At 38.0% G+C, this 21,120-nt stretch overlaps 1 protein-coding gene across 1 annotated transcript in view; it reads left to right on the top strand.

The window, feature by feature from the left end:
• The window catches only part of shank3a (SH3 and multiple ankyrin repeat domains 3a), a 385,335-nt gene that overhangs the window by 230,717 nt on the left and 133,498 nt on the right, over positions 1-21,120 (top strand). The window contains exon 13 of the mRNA XM_066724020.1: positions 12,095-12,273. Within this exon, the coding sequence (XP_066580117.1) occupies positions 12,095-12,273 (179 nt within the window). The remainder of the gene's footprint in view (positions 1-12,094; positions 12,274-21,120) is intronic.

Consider the following 21,120-nt stretch of genomic DNA (forward strand, 5'->3'; position numbering starts at 1 on the left):
AAGAATATACTCATGCTTTCTTGCTGTCTGGTGAGTGTTTTGGGGGAGTTAGGTCTGTGCAAATTAGAATGATGTCTATATTTTGTCTGTGCAGGTATAGATATAATCGAGTTTAAGTTTCATAGAGTCAAAGACGTGATTACTTTGTTTAACCTCCGACAATGGTCAATGGCTGAACTGTTTCTGGAATGGTGTGTTGCAGTTTCTGAGAAGAAACTTATTTCCTCCTCCTCGAATCGTGCTATCGCACAGGGCGCTCAAATGGCCAGGGCCAGGGCTGCATTTAGCCCTTTGAACACTGGATCCAATGATGCAACAACTTTTTACTGTCGTGAAAAGAGAAAAAAATAGTGTGTATCCCTAACCCACCTTGCACACCGAGCCCATCATTGTTGTTCGACAGAGGTGTGAGTACGATTCGATCCAATTGCATCTGCGTTAAAAATTACATTGACCGATGGAAAACAGTAGGAATACATGTGGATTGATGGAAAAGCTTATCTGCTTGTCTAACCATGAAGAATGAAGAAGAATACAACAAAGCAAATAATTAGACAGAAAATATATGGCAAGCTATCACGGAGGGGCAGGACACTACTGATGTAGCTAGAATTCTTCTAGAAAGCACAGAAAAACAACACAAATGTGACTTACATTCATTACAAAGATTTGCACTTTCAAATCAACATGGTGAGGTGTCCTTTGTTAGTGATTCTATTTCTTTTATTTTTTTTAATCATTGTAAAAATAATGAAAAGTTTTTTTTTTTTTTTCTTCAGCAGCCCGTTGCAAACTCAAACTCTGTTTTGACTCTTGCTTGACTCGTAGCACTCTGTGTATAAGAGCCTGTTATAAATAAATGTATTATTATTGTAGTTGAGCAGGTAAAGAAACAGTGGCGTAGTTTGCGAAGCGCGCACTGGTGTAAGAAACAGGAAAGGCTATGTGCTTGGCACGGTTTAAACGTATCCAATGTGCAATGTCCTTGACGGACAACTATTCAGGTGAAGGACTACAAATGCTGTCAGATGCAGTGAGCAATAGCCTTCAGATGATGCTAATCATATTTTGTTCACACAAAAACAAATCTCACAAATCAGACATGCAAACTTCCAGGTACTATCCCATTAACAAATCTACATTTCCATTATCCCACACCGATTAGCCATAATTGGCTAAAAATGAGGCCAGGTAGCAACCCTACTTAATGAACAAACAGTCTTGTGATATGATAACACAACAATATTGTACTTAATGAGAAATAGGGGCATATGAACTGTGTCTGATTGCATGTTCTGTGCTTTTTTGTGTAGTCATTGTTAGTTGGGTCGCGAAGGTTTGTCATTCAAAAAAAAAAATGCCAGAAAAAAAGTTTGAAAACCACTGCCTTAGGTCATGTTGTTAAAAATAAATAATGGATGGATGTCCATCTTTATTGTTCTGAAAATGATAATGTTTAGGAAAGGTCCTTCTGGCTTTTTTATTTACATAATTTGCACATCTTGTTTAGACCGAATCATATCTTGACTTAAATTCAGGTATTAATAAACAAATACATACAGTTCTGACAATACTTCCATATCTCAGGATTTTGTATAATTCCCAGATTGATAGTGCCTTTTCCATGATCTGTGGAAGTATATAGTGTTTTCTATATAGCAGAAAAACAAATCTTGCTTTCCGTTTGTAAATGTATAATTATTCTTTACAGCTGTCATTATTACAAAGACCATACAAACTATATTGCTATTAACTAAAAGTATTCTAAGCTCAGCTATACATGCTTCAAAAGATTCAATTAATAGAAACCTTAGATGCCACACCTGCTAGAGAAAATTGTGAGTATTGGTCTTTGCCTGGACATCATAATGTGTTTAAGAGCAAAGGAAATTCAGATGAGTTTAATAATTGATTGTTCTGCTGCTTTTGATTTTGCATAGAACTAACTACAGCGAGAGAGTTCTGTTTTAAGGAAACTGATCCCTAATCTGTGTAGCGTTCGTTCAAATACGTCAAAAATTTTACATTTACATATTTTCTTCCTTAATACAGTATTTCGGAAACGTTTTGTGAAAGTTTGGTCTTCCTACACTGTTACTGTTGCTGTATAAATTGGTCTTAATGAGATCTTGCCACCCACAGTTTTTTGCATACAGTATAACTGGGTATTACATTTTGGTTCATGTCTGCAAAAAGATAAAAATAGACAAACTCTTATCTTGACATAAGTACTCTTTTTTTTATGATTAGATTTCAGCTCATTGTGCATTGCTAATTATTATTTCATTTTTTTTTTTTTTTTTTACTTGGGTATCTCTATGCTTTGGTCAAGTCTCTAGGTATTATAACACAGGCATATGATGTTTTGTATCTCAGTGCCATGATGTTTAACTAAAGTGTTTACTTTTATTTCTTAAACCCAATTCTACACAAAAGTGAGGAGGGCTTTGATAATTACCTACATATACCCTTGATTAAAATTATATTGTAGTATACAAAAGTTTAATTTGCAAGATGAATAACAAACATACTTTTAAATAACTGCACAGCACATACATTTATGATAGTGGACATAAATGTAATCTAAAGGCAGGCAATTCTATACATACTGGAAATGCACTTAAAACAAATGCAGTTTTGTTTTGTGTGGCTTCTTATATACACTTCAGTGCCTCCATTTATAATCTGTCTTGGAAGGGAAGATGGAAATCTCAGCTGATATCTCAGATTTTGAGTACATTTTCTTATAACCATAAGTCATAAGGCATTTGAAAATAATGCCTATACTTGGGCAGTGTTATACACAGTGCTTGATGCTGGAAGATGACAGACAGTGTGCTATCAAAGCAATAAGTGGAAGACCAGGCAAGGTTAATAAGACACTGGGAAAGGTATTACTGCAGTGGAATGCAAAGCAGTTCTCTAATTCAGGAGATTTTGTATACGAGCTCAAAAAAAATTACATGCCTTCTGAAACTTGAGGAAGAATTTTAAGGAGTGAGGGATGAATTGCTCCTGAGTTTGTGATAACCCTTTCAGATCTTCAAAGACATGTGAAAAGGTGTGTGTGTGTGGGGTGGGTCAGATCATTTGGGGATCTGGGTCATATATTCTGGTGCCCTGGTCCCTGCGAGGCAGAAGTGCCCAGATCGGAGCTGAGATAGCGGCTTAAGAGGCTGGTCCAAGAAAACATGGGCAGTTTTAACTGTGAGAGAACTGAGGAAGAATTGGAGAGTGAATGATATCCTGAGGCAGGTTTTATTATTTTCTGTTATGGTGTTGTCTCGGCGACAGATACCTTAGGCTCCTATAGGGAAATATACCTGTTGCGCCTGAAAAACTCTCTCCCGTTGCTGTTATTTTTCTGTAGCCTGTCCTACATCTAGCTTGCATCGAAAACACTGCAATACTTTATTTTGATTTGCAGTCATAGTGCTACTGAGCTCAAGAGGGGAAAAAATACACCTACAAGTGTTGGCATCTCTGTTTTTTGATTGTGTCTTTCCTAATTTCTGTCCTACCTGATCTGAGTTTCACTGTGGCACGTCTAAACATCTTTCACTTCTGTACATTGAACCCCTACAGCTGTCTGTAACAGGTGGCACATCACATCATATTCTAGTGAACAAAGCATGTAACAAATGTCCTTTAGTCACATTCATTACTGGAGTGTTGAAAATAGCACGTTTGCTCAGAGTCCTGACCTCAAATCAGACACCTTTGGGATGAACTAGAAAGGTTAATTATGAAAAGAACGTGGAAACCGTTCTTCCTCTCTGCATGTGAAATTGCTCTGAGGAAGGAATGGATTTCTATCTAAATGTTTGAAGTAGTTAATCGTCATTTGAGCATCTGACTTTGTCTGTGGCCTAATATCTTTGAAATACACAACTTCCAGTGTAAAGAAATGCGTATTCTTTGTGTTTGTTTCTCATCTCTTAAGTAAGGGGTCATAAACATGACATTTCGGCTTCATGATCCAAAGGGTAGTTTAATATCTATCCACCTTCAAGTGAAAATTCACATCGACTTCCAATTCTCATCATACACCTCCAACAGTAGCAACACAGGAGAAAGAAACGAGAGAAATCCAGTCTTTTAAAATACGTTTTCTCAAGCTTCCCTGGGGAGAGCATATGAGATTACACTAATACTTAATAAAATATGTTAATTGAACCTTTAGCATTGGCAGTATGCTGTTTACATTTTTAATGTAAAATTACGCCAATACAAGGTGTTATAGCAATACATGATTAGCCATTGCTGCAGTTATTAGTTACACTCTTTGGGCAATTAAGTAATGATTATGCATGGTTTCCTACCACAGGCTAAAGGTAATATGGGTCTGAGCTAAGTCAGCTGGAGGAAGTGCATATCAAAGCAGAGCAACGCACCACAATCGATTGCAGTTGATTTAAATCCATTCTTTGTTGCAGTACAAGCACAGATTAACACAAGCCTCTATATGAGTTTGTTATTATAAAGGGGCAATCATGATCGACACAAATTTCTGTGTATATTGATATGAATTGTAGTTTAAAGTAATTATATTTATTATATGTTTTGCAATTGGCTGTCTTTCAAAAGCTGTGCTAGATATTAATTGCCAAGACATAATTATTTTACTCCGATATTAAAGCATGAATTACAGACACTGAAGTGCTGTGTGACTCTGCAGAAAAGGGTGAGAATCAGAATTATTTTCACTCGTCCTTCCCAGCCTCACTTGCTTTGTGTTGAGAAGAGTCTCCGGTGATTTACAGACTCACTTCCGATTCACAGGGAACAAAATAAACCTACAGTAGCCCTCTTCCCATTACCGTACAGACCCACTCGAGGTTCCACAAACAAAAAGCAATTAATAAAAGCCTGATGCCAGATTGTTTCCTGAAATAGGCACAAAGCCCACTGACCTGCTGCATTACCAGTATAAATTATAGATGCTGTAAATATGAGTATTGTGCAGATCTGGCTGTGCGTGGTCGATGGGATATAGGGGGACCTCATTCCTCTTCCAGAATCAATCTTAGCTGTCTTTTACCGCCTGTAATACAGAGGAGATTATGTGTGTGTTGGTTTTTCCTTTGTTTCTTCTAAACTTATTTCCCCCCACATACTGACATCCAAATAACCTCACACCACCTTACTACAATGGTTTTCATTTGCACTATCTGATAGCCTTATAATATTTATAGTATCAATGTAATGGTACCAAACCGTTTTTCGAAATCGTGCGTTAGTTTCAAATTAGCGTGGGAGTTTCTGACCAGACTGATTGATTTGTAGCAGGGGGTGTCTGAGCCTTGCAGACAGCACCCAAGAGAAGCAATTTGGAAGAAAATGAAGCAAATCCCAGAAAGAGAAGCTACTCGACTGATATGTGCTGTCAAATTATCAACTTCTTATTCACCTTTGACACTAGATATGAGTGCTTTGAGGATTACATTGTTGTATTCACTTTTCTGTCCTTGTGTATTGAAAATAATACTTAGAACATACACTGTGAAAAGACAATCTTTGTGATCTTCTAAATTTGTATATGAAGTATTGCTGATTGCTGATGACTAGTAGTAGAAACATCATAAGGAATAGTTTTCAAAGCTATAGTTTTTAAAACTTTTATTTTTTATTTTTGCTGATACTTCTTCCATCAACATTTCTCACGAAAGGCACAGAAATAACATCAAGCATTTCCAATGCTTTAATTTGTCATAGTTTACCATTGATATTATGAAAGCAGGATTATTCTTCTGCCAGAATCCTATCTTCAGTATTGCTTTTTAATATCATTACTTGCAAGTTATATAGGATCGACCTAGGTAATAATGGACCCTATTTAACTGAAATTTTAAAAATAATTCTTCAATGGAAAAGTCAGAGACCTCTCTGGCTTAGTTTAATCCTTAACTACGGTGCTTTTGATGTTTCCCATGACGAGATTGGAAATTGCAAGGGTAGCTGAGTGAAATGCAAATGTTGCAAAGCATCCTGGGAAAGCTCACCAAACACTGATTCATTCTGGAACTGCAACACTTAATCTTAAATACCTATCTAAATGACAGCACCTTAATCCTTTACTGCATGAGCATGATCTATTGGAATTTCATGGCCAAATTTAATAACCACAAGAAGATGCAACCATTTCGTTCCAGACTGAGAATATGAAATAAAATGTTTTACACATACGTGAAAAATATATTATAAACACAAGTATTTAAAGAATAGATTAATATGAGAAAATAACTAAAGACAAGAAGATCAATGCCCAATCCTGGTACTTCATGTGATTTTAATGACTGTCAGGCAACATTAAAATTAGTCATTTTGACGTATCTGCTTTATATGTGTAGTGACTTATGTTTAGTTAGTAGTAAAGGTAGTAAAAAAAAGTTCCAGGACAAACAGAAAGTGGTACGAGTCTTTCTTTATACCTCGATGAATATGTCCAGTAATGCTACATTTGTTAGCCATATTTTCAATGTCCTAGAAAGGAAACAAGTCACATTTACATATGTACATTTAAGATCTTTTCCTGCATTGGACAAGACTCCCATTATATTTGCTGCATAGCTGTAAATCCAGTTAATGGCAACCATCTGTCTAAGCGTCATGTCATCACTTCGCAAGTTTATGTTTCGCCACTGCGTGTCTTTGGGCAAAAGAGATCTCTATCTTCCTACAGTACTTAAATTCTGTGAATTGTTCATGCCTTTTAATACACAGGGTGATTCATAAATCATGAAACGTTGTCTGTGTCAGGAAAACTGCAGGGCTGCATGGGGTGGAAACAGAAGGATGAAATGTCTGTAATATTAACAATACATGGTCTGGCCACCAGAGGGCTGTTCAGGTGTAAAGAGCCTGGATGCCTATGCTTCCTTAGAGGAGCTGTCTGAGAACATGAAAACTTGGACAAACCAAGCACCGACAGCTACTACTACTTTCTCTAGCAACCATTTTGGAGAAATAGATCACAAAAGCAAAATAGATCACAAAAGAAGTGGACAAACTCAGAAAGTTGCAGCCACTTCTCGGGCGCTGCGCTGAAGAGTCCAAGATGAATTGCAGGCCTAAAATAATCCACATGGAGGATTCTTCATCTTTCTGGGTTTCTTCCCTTACAGCTCAAGCTCTGTGCATTTGTTATCACTTGCCAAAAGCAACTGTGAACTGGGTCAACGCACGTGTTGCTGATGCGAATAACATCATCTCAGATCAGGAATATTTTTCTATCGAATTAACCCTAACCAGCCTTGACATGCGTTATGCCCCCATATAACTGTGAACATGAGCGAGTCAGTGTGCTATGGCATCCCCAGCAGTCCTGTTGTTCGGCTGCGTCTTTGTTTGCCGATTCAGTGACTGCAGCATCCTAAACCTCCTCTCACCCATACCTTCATGACCTTTCTCTTGCAAATCTATAGCTCTTAGTATCCCAGCGTGTCAGGAATCCTGTGCATGTCTGTAGATATGTCTTACTTCGACAACCCGCTGTCAGGATGACGGATACGTAGACAAGGTCTAATTCCGTGACCTCCACTGTCACCAGAATGTATATCCACTCTTCCCTCCCTTGGGATGCCTGAAGTCATAGGTTTCCTCCTCAACTTAAGAGATCAGGGAATCAATTTCTAATGTGCCAGCTCTCAGTGTCAAGATGCACTGATAACAATGAATGTTTAAATGCTTGACAGAAAGCAGGGGTCCTTTTGAGCGTCTGTTACGATTCCAATACCTTCCTATTCGCTTGTGCATTGTTTTGTCACCTTTTCAATTCTAATTAAGCATGCACAGTATTTAATGAACCTTGCAGGAATACTGACTCACAGAGTGAAGCTGCCCTGCTTTGTTTTACTTCCTCTTCCAGATTCCAAAAGGCTCAAACTAGTATGAATCATCCTGGCTAACTGACAGTTATTAAAAGAATCGTTGTATTGGTTCCCGTCGCCGAGGCCTGCATCTAATTAGAGCTGTAGATTTTCACTTTTCAGATCCATGTACACATTATTAGATGCTGGGATAAGTTAGTTTGAGGGATGTTATGCCTGATGCCACACAGTATGTTGACCACCAAACTGTGTATAAATGTATTTTCATGGCTCTGGTGTTGAAATCATACATGAAGATTGATAATGAACAACCTGACACACACACCATGCAGACAACATTAATTGTGGTTCATAAATATTACATGATATGTATTTATTTATTTATGCCTTTACCATATTAAATATCATATTTTCTTTTTTCACGATTACCTATTTGTTGTAAAACCATTGATTGGTTCAGTCGGTCGGTTGATTGGTCGTTCAGTTCCTGTAATGTCAATGCTTCTCATGTAGCACAGCAGCTCAGACTATCAGACTGCCTGGGGCAGATGATTTAACGTTTGATGCGATTATCATTCAATAAAAGTTAAGCGCTGTTTTCCCTTAGCCCTGAAAAAGATCTGAAACCGTTTTCTACTGAGAGGATACCTGTAAGAGACTGATTCAATAATTATAGAAATTAGTGGGGGGGTGCTTAATTGCATACCTGATTCAGCTTCCTAATTGTACATTTTCTCGATGGGCCTTGATCCTGACCACATTAAACATTTGTCTCGTAATTAGGATGAAGATATGTCCTAACATCAACAGATTAATGTGATGAAGAAATTAAATGTTATAAACCCTAATTATGGTAACATCTCCAGATGTAGTGTGGTTGGTTCGGCCTCTATTGAGAGTCCTCTGATTGATTTAATGTACCCTTTGTAGATTAATCTACAAGTCACTCAAAGCCATTCATTTTTCCTCTTCTTTATGTTGTTGGTACAGAATTTGTTGGAATGCTTCTGCCTTTTGTTTTGTATGTTATATTTGAAAATGGACTTGGTATTTCTTAACCTGGTTCTTAATTAAGAAGTGTGCACAAAATGTACCAAATCTTACAAAACGTTTAGTATATCATTTGGCAAATCCATAGCTCATGGGTTTTTCATATAAAAGACTATCACAAATCCTCCCAAATAAGTGCAGAGAGTCAGCAATTCTATCAATCGCCTCCTTTTTAAGATACAAAGCCATACAGCCAAATTGTATTATTTTTCCCAGGCAGTCAGATATTACTTTTTGTAAAAGCAAAGGAAATCACAAGCATACGTCTTGTGTACTTCACTAATTCAATATTTAGTTTTTGTATTTATCTGTTGGATCCTTCATATAAGCAAGTAAGCAAAGATTGTATACTTTGCTTATTATTCTGAATGAAAGTTTGAAGGCTATATAGCAGTATTTATTTTTTGAGGAATATACTCAGTATGCGGCTCTAAAGCATGAGATAACTTTGGTGTATTATAGTAAACATGTCTTCATCATGGTCCATCATGTAATTCATGGTCCAGTGTAGTAAATCACAGTGGAGGCATGTTGAATTAACAGGAGCCACTGTAAACTATGATAAAACCCAATTAAGACCACATTAAAGAGTGCTGTGGTAAATATACCAAGATAAACTTGCAGATGGGCTATATGGCCAAATTATAGAAACATGCAGGAAATAAGAGGAAGTTGCTTATACCTGTAGCTCAGAAATGGTCACCATACTTTCTGTATGTCCCTATATTTAAAGGAAATATGAATTTCAACAACAAAACAAAGCTTCTTCTGTGAAGTATTTACGCCTGGTGCGAGATACTGGCTTTCGCACAGAATTGTGGTGGTTTCGAAAGCATAACCTAATCATTGGTGGATGCTGATTCACTAGGATCCTTCAAGGAGCAGTTTGATGAGGTCCTTTGATAAATAAGTTAGTTGGAGGCAAGAGTGACCTCAACGGCCTCCTCTTTTATGGGATCTTTCTTGTGTTTTTATGAGAGCAGTTATGTGCAGTTAATTCAGATCATTAGAGGATGAATACACGTTTCCATGCTTGGAGTATTTCGCTTATTTATTTCGACTGACTTTAATGGTTCGTTGGATTCTCACAGATTTTATTTTGTGTAACTTGTTACTTAATAGGAGAAGCAAGCAGAAATGTCAAACCCAAAATCTATTTCCAGATACCTGTGGCAGCTCTTAGGTGCATATTTTTCATTTGTAGAAATAAAATAAAACAATCGTAAATGTGCATATGGGTTTGGGCTTTATTCTCAGCTTTTCTCTTGTTTGTGTGTATAAGATTGCCATTAAATTTGCAAATGGACGGTTTCAAATATGCCAAAAAACACGATTTGAGACTTTTCCCTTTAGAAGCATTGTATGTTGATGAACAAACAGCAGAATATAAGCAAGTTTGATTGGCACTTGTCATATAACACAACTAAGTGTCTCTTTGAAATTAATTATACGTTGTGGAAAATAACTATAGAACAGGTGGTAGTACTTAAGCTATCAGGCAATATATTTACCATTTCTTTTTCACTCTCAACTGATGTATGTAAAGATGTTACTGCAATTTATCTGTTATAATAACTCATAATAAGGGTTGATAAGGAGGGATAGTCAACAGGTTCATAATAATAATTATAATAGTATTTTAGATTCTACTAAATCATATTATATAACAATCAGACTACTTACTGAAATCTTAGCATTTGAAAGAAGGAGGCAATGACACACAGTTACACAAAACCAAAAATACAAGTATATTGGGTGCCTAATTTTAGATCAAAGAATAAGTAAACAAAGATTATCACATGAATTCTACATAACATGGAACCAGACTTACATTGCAAGTACATGTTCGTCACTAAGCAGAAACAGAACTTAGAGGTTTCATCTTTTTAATCAAAGTCCGAGCTGTGCTGATCCGTGAGTCAGCGGACACGGGCATCTGTTTGACTGTCTGCGATCCTCCTCTGTAGCCTGTGAAATGTGCGGTATCCTATTGTGTGGCTGCTTTACCAGGGTGTTCCTTTTTCTTTTCCTCCCAGCCTGCTTTTGAATACACGCTGTCCTGCGCCGGAGCATTAATATGCGGCTGCCATTCTAGCCCTGTCTCCCTGCAGTAATTGAAAAGCCGTCACTGTGCCTGGAGCTGAGGGAGAGAGAGAGGGAGAGAGAGGGAATGAGAGTTTGATTCGATTGATCAAGCAGCTGAAGGGAGGGGTTGAGAAATCCCTGACTCATAAAAAAGGAAGCAAAAAAAACACAATAATAATAAAGAGATGAGGGAGAAAAAAACCACCGCCAACTACAGAACTGCATAGATACATACGCACACATAGACGCAGAAGCCACACACACACACACACACACACACATACACACACCAGGAAAATAAGAGATGGCTCACGATTACCTGGACTGTTGTAAAAGTGACCGTTGAAGACACTGTTTTGGGAACTCCATTGCTAATTAGCCTTGATGTTTTAGGATTTTAAGAGAAGAACAAACAGCAGAGAAAAAAGCCAGTGGGATTTCAGCTGTAGGTGATGAACCTGGACGCAGCAGAAGTGATAAATGGGGGATCTGTAGAGCAGCAGCTACAGAGACAGCAGCTCAATTAAAATTCCCGGCCTGTCTCTTTCAGGGGGTGGGGGGGGCTTGGGGGGTGGGGGTGGAGCGGAGTGGCAATTAAGCAAACGGGATGGTGGTTTATGCCCTTCTCTCCCCGAAGACTTGTTTTAGGGAGCCGAGCACAGGCACAAATCAATCTACTCCTTCGGCAGCAGCGTCCACGCTATAATGTGCAGAGAGGGGTGGGAGAGAGAGACGGGGAGGGTAGCAGCACAGCGCAGTTGTGTCAGTGTTTCCAAAGGGTGGATGGGAGCAGCAGAGGGAGAGAGAGCAGGAGCGCAGTGGGGAACACTCACCCTCCCGGGAGGGGAAGCAAGCCGTGCCTCCGGACATGTGTGACTCCGAGGTGTGCCCCGGCGGGATCCAAAACACGCCTGCACCACGCAACATGCCCAGCTCCCGGCGCAACTAGGACGAGAAGTGGGGGGTGTGCGAGGAGGGGGGGTTGGGCACGCGCTAACGAGTGACCTGACGGCGAATGAGGGCGCTTGGTCGGGAGCGGTAAACTCGGGTCACAGGATGATGTCTGTGACCACTGGATTTAGCTACCAGCTGCCGGGAATCACCACGGTAACCTATGTTTTCGTTTACAGCCCCAGCACGGTAACCCCCGAGCCGAGTCCCCCTCCACAACCGCCAGCCTATGCTGGACACCGTGGGCCCAAACGGAAACTCTACAGTGCCGTGCCCGGGCGCACCTTCATTGTGGTGAAACCGTACACACCCCAAGGAGAGGGCGAGATCCAGCTGAACCGAGGAGAGAGGGTGAAGGGTAAGTTGAGTGGGTCCAACTTATTGTCTTTGAATGCTGGGAGGAACTGTGCCGTTTGTGTCAAAGGAGATGGGCATTGAAACTGAAACCTTTAAACTACCGGGCACCTGCTGTCTAGGCAGTTAGTGGTTCACAGAACTCTTGTTTTCTGTCTTTTCAACCCTACTTTTTTTTAAATGGCAATAGTGGGTGCTGTGGCTGTCTCCTGAGAAGGTGCACACTGTAAATTGGGTGCTGATAATGTTTTAGAGTGTCTCAACAAGTTTCTAGTGGGCAAATGGAGCAGATTTCTGTCTACACTTGAGGAGTAGCTGTGCTGGTTTGTAAGTATATGATGTGCATAGTCAGTTTTGGACATCCTCAGAGGACTTGGGGGAAATCAGAGCAAGCATCCTCTGGTATTTGGCAAACGCTTTAAACACACTTCTGATATGATTTCCCAGTTATGCCTTCACAGCACCCTCTGTCTCTTGTCTGCTTCATCGTGTTGCCAGTGCTTGGGGTAATTATTTAACCTCTAGCAGGTCTGCTGTGGTAAAGATGGCTATAAAACGACCTTTTAAGTTGGAGGCTGAAACGCCTGAGATCCAGTGCATGTCTTAACACTATTGCTGCTGCATATTGAAAGGGGAAATCCGAGAAATATATCTGTGTATGTTTTTAAAAAGGCATCGATTTACCTCTACACTATTCCAGGCTGCGAGCTCTTTAAAAGCGTTTAGCATGCTGTGTATCAAGAGTGGGAAATCCGTCGGTTGACATCAGCGTACATTGTTTTTTTTTTCCCTTCCAGTGTCATTGATTTGCCTCTCTTTCATTTGTTTATCTGTTCTTATCTTCATCCATGCCTCATACAAGACGCTCAATCTAATGAAATAGGTAAACTTGCGATTTTCTTTTTCCTCCTGTTTCCCCTGGTTTTAGTCTAGAAATTCCCCTGTGGTGCGTAGAAACTGAACACGCTTGTGTGCTTTTGCTGAAGGGATTTCGATGGGTAGCCCTCACCTATGTATGCATGACCAGCTATGCATACACTGTCCATATGCATAAGCTATTGACACCCCTCAGTAACGTTGTGGTTCAATCCCTCTGTATAATCTATATTTTCCTGACTGCATGTATGCACATTTTCTGTACCACACACACATGTACAAACACACTCCATGTTTGTATGTATATACATGGTGTTCACATGTTGTGTTTGTACATTTGAGGTAACTTCCCTATTTCTGTCTGTGATCTCCCTCAAATCCCCCTTTTCTGAGCTTGTGTAGAATCTGTTTATACAAAGAATGGTTGTAATAAATCACTGTTCCCTTTATTGAATGGTCACTGCTTGAAATCCACAGTATAATGCCCTTCCCCCTTAAATAGATGTGAACTAACCTCATGTTCAACTGTCATGAGTGAGTTATATTTTTAGGACTCGTGTTCATTCTTAAAATTGACTTTTTTGTTCACATTATATCAAGTGCTTGACTGCTATGAGTAAGTATGGCTTGTACAAGGCCTTAAGCATTGCATACTGCTTACTGTATTTCTATGCCTTTTATCTTTCAATGTGTTTTTCTTTCCTTCTGTCTTCCTTTCTCACTTTTCTCTCTCATATTTATTAATAGATTAATTATATTAATATTATAATTGTGTATATGGTTTAAAATTAATTATGAAATTAATGTTCTTAATAATTATATTAATATTTCTATTTTGGACATCATTGCTTTTACTGGTCTGTTTGGTAGTACAGGTTCAGATATTTTAAATTCTGAGGATATTGAGAAAGAAAGTGTCATCTGTGCAGTAAAAAAATAATTTTGCTGAAATTAAAACGTAATACGCCAAAAAAACATGTTTTCTCAGGTTACTAGAGAAACTTATGTAAGAGAAGTATGTCTTGACTACATAAAATATAATGAACTAGAATAAGAGCAGACATTGTGCATAGTATAAACAATGTCTAAATTTAAACTGGGGCAAAAACATAAAAAGAGATGTGAACCCACAAAAGCTTGTTTGAAAAAGAATGTGTTAATATCTTGAGATTCTAGTGGGAGAATAAAGTTTAATAATTACAATTCTGGTTGCTATATAAAATATATTAATAAAGTTTAGACATGATGACCATGGATACTGAGCTATAACATTGTTATAAGCAATATTTAAAAACTGTTAATGAGGGCACATATTATGCAAGGAGGTGATGGGATTACTATTAGCTGAATGTAGCAGAACATCTTCCTCCCATTATTTTCTGTTCACTACAGATTTCTAATGGTGTGTCAGGCTGCATATATCCACTTAGCCAAGATTATGTGTCTATAAGAGTATACAGGAATTAAGTATGTTTTAAACTGTGTACAGATACTTTATAAAACTGGTTTTATATGGTTGTATTAACTGAGATACTTTAATATATGTTCTGGCATAAAAGTATTGTTGGCAGAGATCATAAGTAAACAATCAAATTAAAATAAACTATGAGAATTAAGAAGGGGGAAGGAAAGATTTATTCTGGTGAAGTGTGAAGTGGGGAACTCTGGGATAGCGTGCCATCCCTGTTGTCCTGAAGGGCTCAGCCTAGGGGACAGAAATGCAACTCGGTTACAGCTGTGGAGTTCAGATCCAACTTTTATAAATAAGCCTAACAAGCCAGTGCACCCTGCTGCAAATCTATAATGAAATTAAAATGTGCAGTAGAAAGAAAGTAAAACACATCTTTTAGGTTTTATGTCATGAAGTTGGTATGTTCTTTCATGGACTCCTTACTGATCTGCCGCAATGGCTCACAACAGCCCTTGCAATACTGCTGTACATGGCTTTCACTTCTCTTGCTGTGGTCTACAGTGTGGATTTCACGTACACAACCTAATGTTATTCATGATCTTGTGCGGACTTTAATCATGTAAGTAGTGTCTGACCACGTGGTGGAAGTTGATGTCCGTTGTGTTTCATTAAGGGAGAAGCTTGTGGTCGTGCTACATAAGCACAGGAGAACAGATCTGTTCAATGCATATAAATTTGCAGTCTGACTAAGCTAGTAGTCCCAGGCCAAATGGTTAAATAATTAAGAAAAGCTGCTTTTGAAAGCATGGTCACATTCTCAGTGTATCGGGTACTGATCTGTACCTATTTAAATGCAAGTGGTTGTCTTTCCTTGCTCTGTTACCTACTGAGTTGCAGCTTCAACAGCCGCTTGAATTAATCCCTGCGTGTGAAAGTGACCTTTTTATTATGAAATTGATAAGGGATTGTTACATTTAAAAGGATAATTTACATGGCTGTAGTGCTGTGCTTTGTCATTGAGCTATACTTTAAATTAGGGTGCTGTTCTTTAAAGTGAAATTAAATAACAAATTAGTTCAGTGCAACATGAAAACCACAGCAAGAAAGGGAAACGTCAATCAACTAATGCATTGATCTCAAAGGAGCTGACGTTCTGGTAAATGTTTAGACATTTTGGAGATGTATTCTGTAACTGGGACTAGCCAGCTTGGTTTAAAAGATTATAACCCAGATGTATACCAAAGGAGGTGATATTTTTAGAACCATCATTAAGATTGCATTGATGTGAACAGTAAAGTGAAAGAGTAAGTGTTCTTGGCCACAATCGGGAATTCTTTAATATTCTGTACACATTTGAGGAGATTTACCATTAATCATGTTTGTGAATTTCCCTCTCGCTCTCTGTATTAGTACTGGTTTCATTTATATGCTTTTAAAACCTGTCTCTAAGATTAATATTAAGAGTACTCTGGGATCGTTAAAATTGCAGGACAGTGTAATTGTACTCAAGAACCACATTTTCTCATTTAATTTGGAAGACAAATTTAGATCATTCTGGTTTGAGAGAATCACAAAATAATCTGCAGCCAGTGAATATAAGGGCACAGCAGCTGTGATTACATCAAAATGATTGCCCTGCTATAAACAAGACAATAGTCAGGTATCAGGGCACTGCAATGTAATAAACAGCTTGAATATTTCAGATTCAAGTCCTGTGTGGCAGTTACACGATATTTTGTTTATGCATCTGTCAGATCATGGATAGCTTTCCTAATCCACTTCTGCTTCCATGATGGTTTAAGTACAGACACTCACTTGCATGCAATAAATAGTAATGGCCTTGATCTTCTGAAGCAACATATTGATAGTGCTTTTATGGATGTGAGGGGAATTGGCAGAGCCTCTTTCCCCTAGAATGGCAGAGTGATATTTTATTGAATAGAAAAGAAAAGAGAGAATATTGAGAAGAAGAGAGAGCTAGATATTGGTTCAAAAGTAATGTGTGTGTGTGTGTTGATATATTTCATAGTGGAATGAGGTTTGCACTTCTCTGCTGCTCTGTGGATATTTGCACACTGCTGTCCATGGTCCTGGTGCTGGCAGTGCTACCTGTGGCTCTCCATGGTCCTGCAGGATAGAAAAGATAGGGTAGGCTTTTTGAATGTACATTGTGCTTTGCCATGAAAAATATAGTTGTCTATGGTGTGTTTCAGGAACCTCTTTTACAGTAAAGTTGTGTAACTACAAATCTAACTTTTCATGTATCATCGCAAGCAGATCTCTTAACAGATGATGGAATTAAAAAAATAATGTAATTATGAAAGCAGGAATTAGCAGAAGGGGAATGAGGAGTGTAAAATTTACAAACAAGAAGGAAACAGCCTTTGCCACCAGTAACACACACCTCACTTGCTTTCAGTGACAATTCAAACTTTATACCAGGGACTGAGTTTATTTGGTGGCATCTGAAAGAGCTGTTTGGAATCAGAATAGAAGAAATTGTTTCTTGTGTAGTTCAGATACCTAGAAAAGCATCTCCCGACACCCGCTGAGCCTCCTTTCATCAAGAGAACAGCCTGTAGTTCAACAGCTGTCCCTGGCGAGGCAAGTGGGACAACTTAGTACCTGTGTCCTGTCCAAATGAGACTTTCCGCAGAGTACACAGACATCCACACTTACTAAATAGTTACAGTCTCAGCATGAATCGAAGCATTTAATTATCTGTATGTAGGATCTGTTAGTATCCAGTGACATTTTGCTCTCAGCAGGGGTTTCTGTAAATGTCTTTTAAACTCTCTGGTTTAAAAAAAAAAAATCCTGATAACAAGGGCAAATGGCATTTCATCAAGAAATTGTAATGTTGTATTATAAAAAATATATGTGCATCTGAAATAAGACTTTTGTTTATTCAGGTTTTTTGTTGTTGTTAGTGCACAGAATGCATACAGTACTGTTTATTTATTTATTTATTTGTTTGTTTTCAACCTTCACCAAAGGCGTCCCTTTTTTCAAAAATGCCATTGCATTATTAATGTTAACAAAGTATTAAATGTTACTGTGCAAGAAAGATCAGAAAAAAAACTTACCGTAGAGTGGCAGTAAAGACAGAACATTACAGTACAATAGATAAGCAATTGGAAAAGGTAAAATCCAATAGAATACACAAAATCTGTAATGAGATGCAGGATTACTTGCATTGAGGACATGTAGAATTAAGGATAAGGCTCTTGAACTCTGAGCTGCTGACGTGAACAACCATAATGTAGCGCAGCACGGGTCCTAACAGTCAAACCAGTAGGATGGATCGTAGGTGTTGTACCTTTTCAACCCAGAAAGTTGATAAGCAATAGTCATAGAGCAGTTTTGTTCACATTAATTGGGTGGAAAGTAAATCCACCTTTAAAGCATGGCATCTCTCACCCCTCTCTCTAAAAGTTACTTTTTTTTAAAAAACAACAGAGCGCATGGCATGGGTAGAAAGAGTATCATCCACCAAAGTTGCATTAGCTGTTGTGTGCCTTTACATCAACACCTGCAATTCACCTATACATGCAGTTAGGAGCAGTATTGCAGGGTACATGTATATCATTTTGGCAGTATAACAACATGTATTTGTTTCACAGTCTGTAAAGAATGCATTAAAAAATATATATTTAATTTACATCAGGGTTTACTGGCATATCACCACATAGCTAGATAACTAACTAGATATGGTGAGCTCAAGAGGTATGTTTACAGATCTACAGCATTATTATAAAGCTATCAATCATCAGTGACTCGTTTGTAACATGTTTTCTTAACTATACTAGAGAAACTGAATGCAGAACTCATCACCTGGGTACATCTGTGTTCATTCCACTGCAAATTGTGGTTGAGATGTAGTAAATTGTTGTACCCTTGCATGACATTGTTTTACAGTTTGTTGCATGCAAGATTAACACTCTCACATAAACAAGCCATCTCTCCACTCCTGTAAGGCCATCTTCCCAAATTGGATTTAAACATGCAGGTCTAATAAGTCATATAATGTAAGGAACATTCCTGCATAATCATGGCAAGAATGACACCTGTTTGTGGGGCTAGTAATTTATTTACTTATTTGTTGTGTGTTTAGTACCTGATGCTTAAACACCATGCATCCAAAAAAGTCTGTTCTGATAACATTGTATAGTGAATTATAAAGACATTGAACTGCTAGCAGATAAAAAACAATGTAAAGAGATTGATATTTACAATATTACAATGTCAGAGCTTTAAATTAATTCCTGCTTGGCTGTTCTCACTTGTTAAAATATTCTCATTTATAATCTTATAAATCAAAATTCATCTGCCTTGTTCTCTGGATTTGGCTGAGGAGAGAATAAGGGTTGTGAATCAAGTGAAATTGCTGTCCCCTGTTTATACCGATCACTTAAGTGGTTGGTAAGGATGAATAATAATGCAGATGAAAGACTAGTGATTTAAAATGTAGGCTTCAGCACAGGCAGCTCTTTTTTCTCTTCACAAATGTTTAATTCTGTACATTTATTTTTTAGTGTATTTGCTAGAATGTCTGATTTAATTATTATATATCATGACATTGTTTAAAATGGAAATGGCAAGCACTCCATGCTGACCTTTTATTTTTTAGCACACTTAATTTCAGATCCTTCGAGGAAGAACAGATGACTTGGATTTTAAAAGAAAGTTGAAGTAGACTAAAGGAAAAGGTTATTCTTTTAAGAAAGAAAGAAAGAAAGAAAGAAAGAAAGGCAGAGATAAACCTGCAAAATTGTACTTAAAAAAAGATGAAGGGTGATAACTGACATTTAAAATGAAAAAGACTATTCTCTCTATTATGAAGAGAGAAGCCCTGGGTGGGGGGTAGACTGGGGCACTCTGTGGCTTCCGAAAGACTCCAGTTAATCAGTGTAATTAACACTGGTGTAAAGATGGCCAGGCTGATATCCGGTTATCAATCTTTGTTTTATTAGTTAATGCACTGTCCGGCTAAACATAAGAATAATAGGATGAGACCTCCATTGTTGTTCTTTACAATTCACGCAACAGCCCTAGCACTAACAGGGACGTGCACTGAATACGGGGGCAGAGGAGAAGGGGAACACATTTAAGGACAACATCATGTGTATAAATATATTGTAATATGCAACATGGACACAAAAATAATATAAATAATAGGGATTTTAAAATATGACTGTAGAATAATTTCAGTGTAAATTAACCTATATTTGATCTATATAGATGTCTGTGCTTCAAAAATCTGTATATATTTTCTCTCTCTCCCTCCCTCTATATATATATTTAAATATACATGTATACACATACACACTACCAGTCAAAAGTTTTAGAACACCTCCATTTTACCAGTTTTTATTGAAATTTACGGAGTTTAATGTCTCAATGTATTCTGAAATTAAAGCATAGAACAAATAAACAATTGGAGATAAAAAATAAACCATGGAATTGTTTTGATTGACAAAATTTAACTCCTTGAGCTGATAAACCCCTCTGGTACCCTTACAAGGGCACCAAATCCATGTGCTTCTTTTTAATCCCATGTATACTCTTCACTGTTGTGTTGTTTGCCAAGGGTTTGGTATCCCATGAAAGCTGAGACTCTCAGTTTTCTAACTATGTGAAGCATTATCTGATGTGAAAAATTTGGCATTGAAACCACCACCCCCTCCGTATTCTGAAATGGTGGGGTTGGGGGATACTTGGTCTGAGTAGGAATACAAAATCTCAGAAAATGTTGACAATTATGACATATTCTGGAACCAGACAGTCTGCTGATCAAAACAAGATCATCCACATTTTGGTAGAAGCAACACACACCCGTAGAGAGCTCAAAATGTCTAGATGTTAAACTTTTTACAGTGTACTACTACACAACGATGTTACATAATTGGATCTGAACTTCTCTGTGTTTGATAGAACATCAAGTAATGTATACTGGGTTAATTGTTAGGTTGTTCTGAACAAAACAAGCCTATTTGCAAAGAAATCCGATGAAAACTGAGTGATCTGTGACCGTCTGAATGAGACCCTCCAGGCTCTGAATGACGGGGCGACACGGAAACTGTAAATCGGATGTGTTTGAGAATGAAATGCACTGGTAGCCAAGAGAATAAGCTTTCAACGATGGGCACATTGTAGGAATACAGTGTAACTTCTATGGACAGGAGCTGCATGTAACACTGCCAAATAATGCTTAAGAGGGTGTAGTAACAGTTTATAACTCTGAAATGCTAAATGCTAACTGCTTAAATTTCAAAAGCTGGTAGAATGGGTGTGTTCTAAATGTGTGTGTGTGTGTGTACATGTATATATTTTTATTCTTTCAGGATATTTTTGCTCATATTTGTTTTCCGTGCAGACCTCCACAAATGTCTACTGTCTAGCTGTCCACCTGTTTTCACATTTTCACAGAGGCATTGAGGGGTCCTCTCTCTTTAGCTTGTATTGCTTTTTAACTTTTTTTTGCCTTTCATGCTAATTGCTGAGACATTATGTGGGCTCTGGTACAAAATGGCTGCTTCTATACAAACAAGAGGTCTCTGCACT

Source organism: Amia ocellicauda, chromosome 15 (genome assembly GCF_036373705.1).
Source record: "Amia ocellicauda isolate fAmiCal2 chromosome 15, fAmiCal2.hap1, whole genome shotgun sequence".
Taxonomy (NCBI): Eukaryota; Metazoa; Chordata; class Actinopteri; order Amiiformes; family Amiidae; genus Amia; species Amia ocellicauda.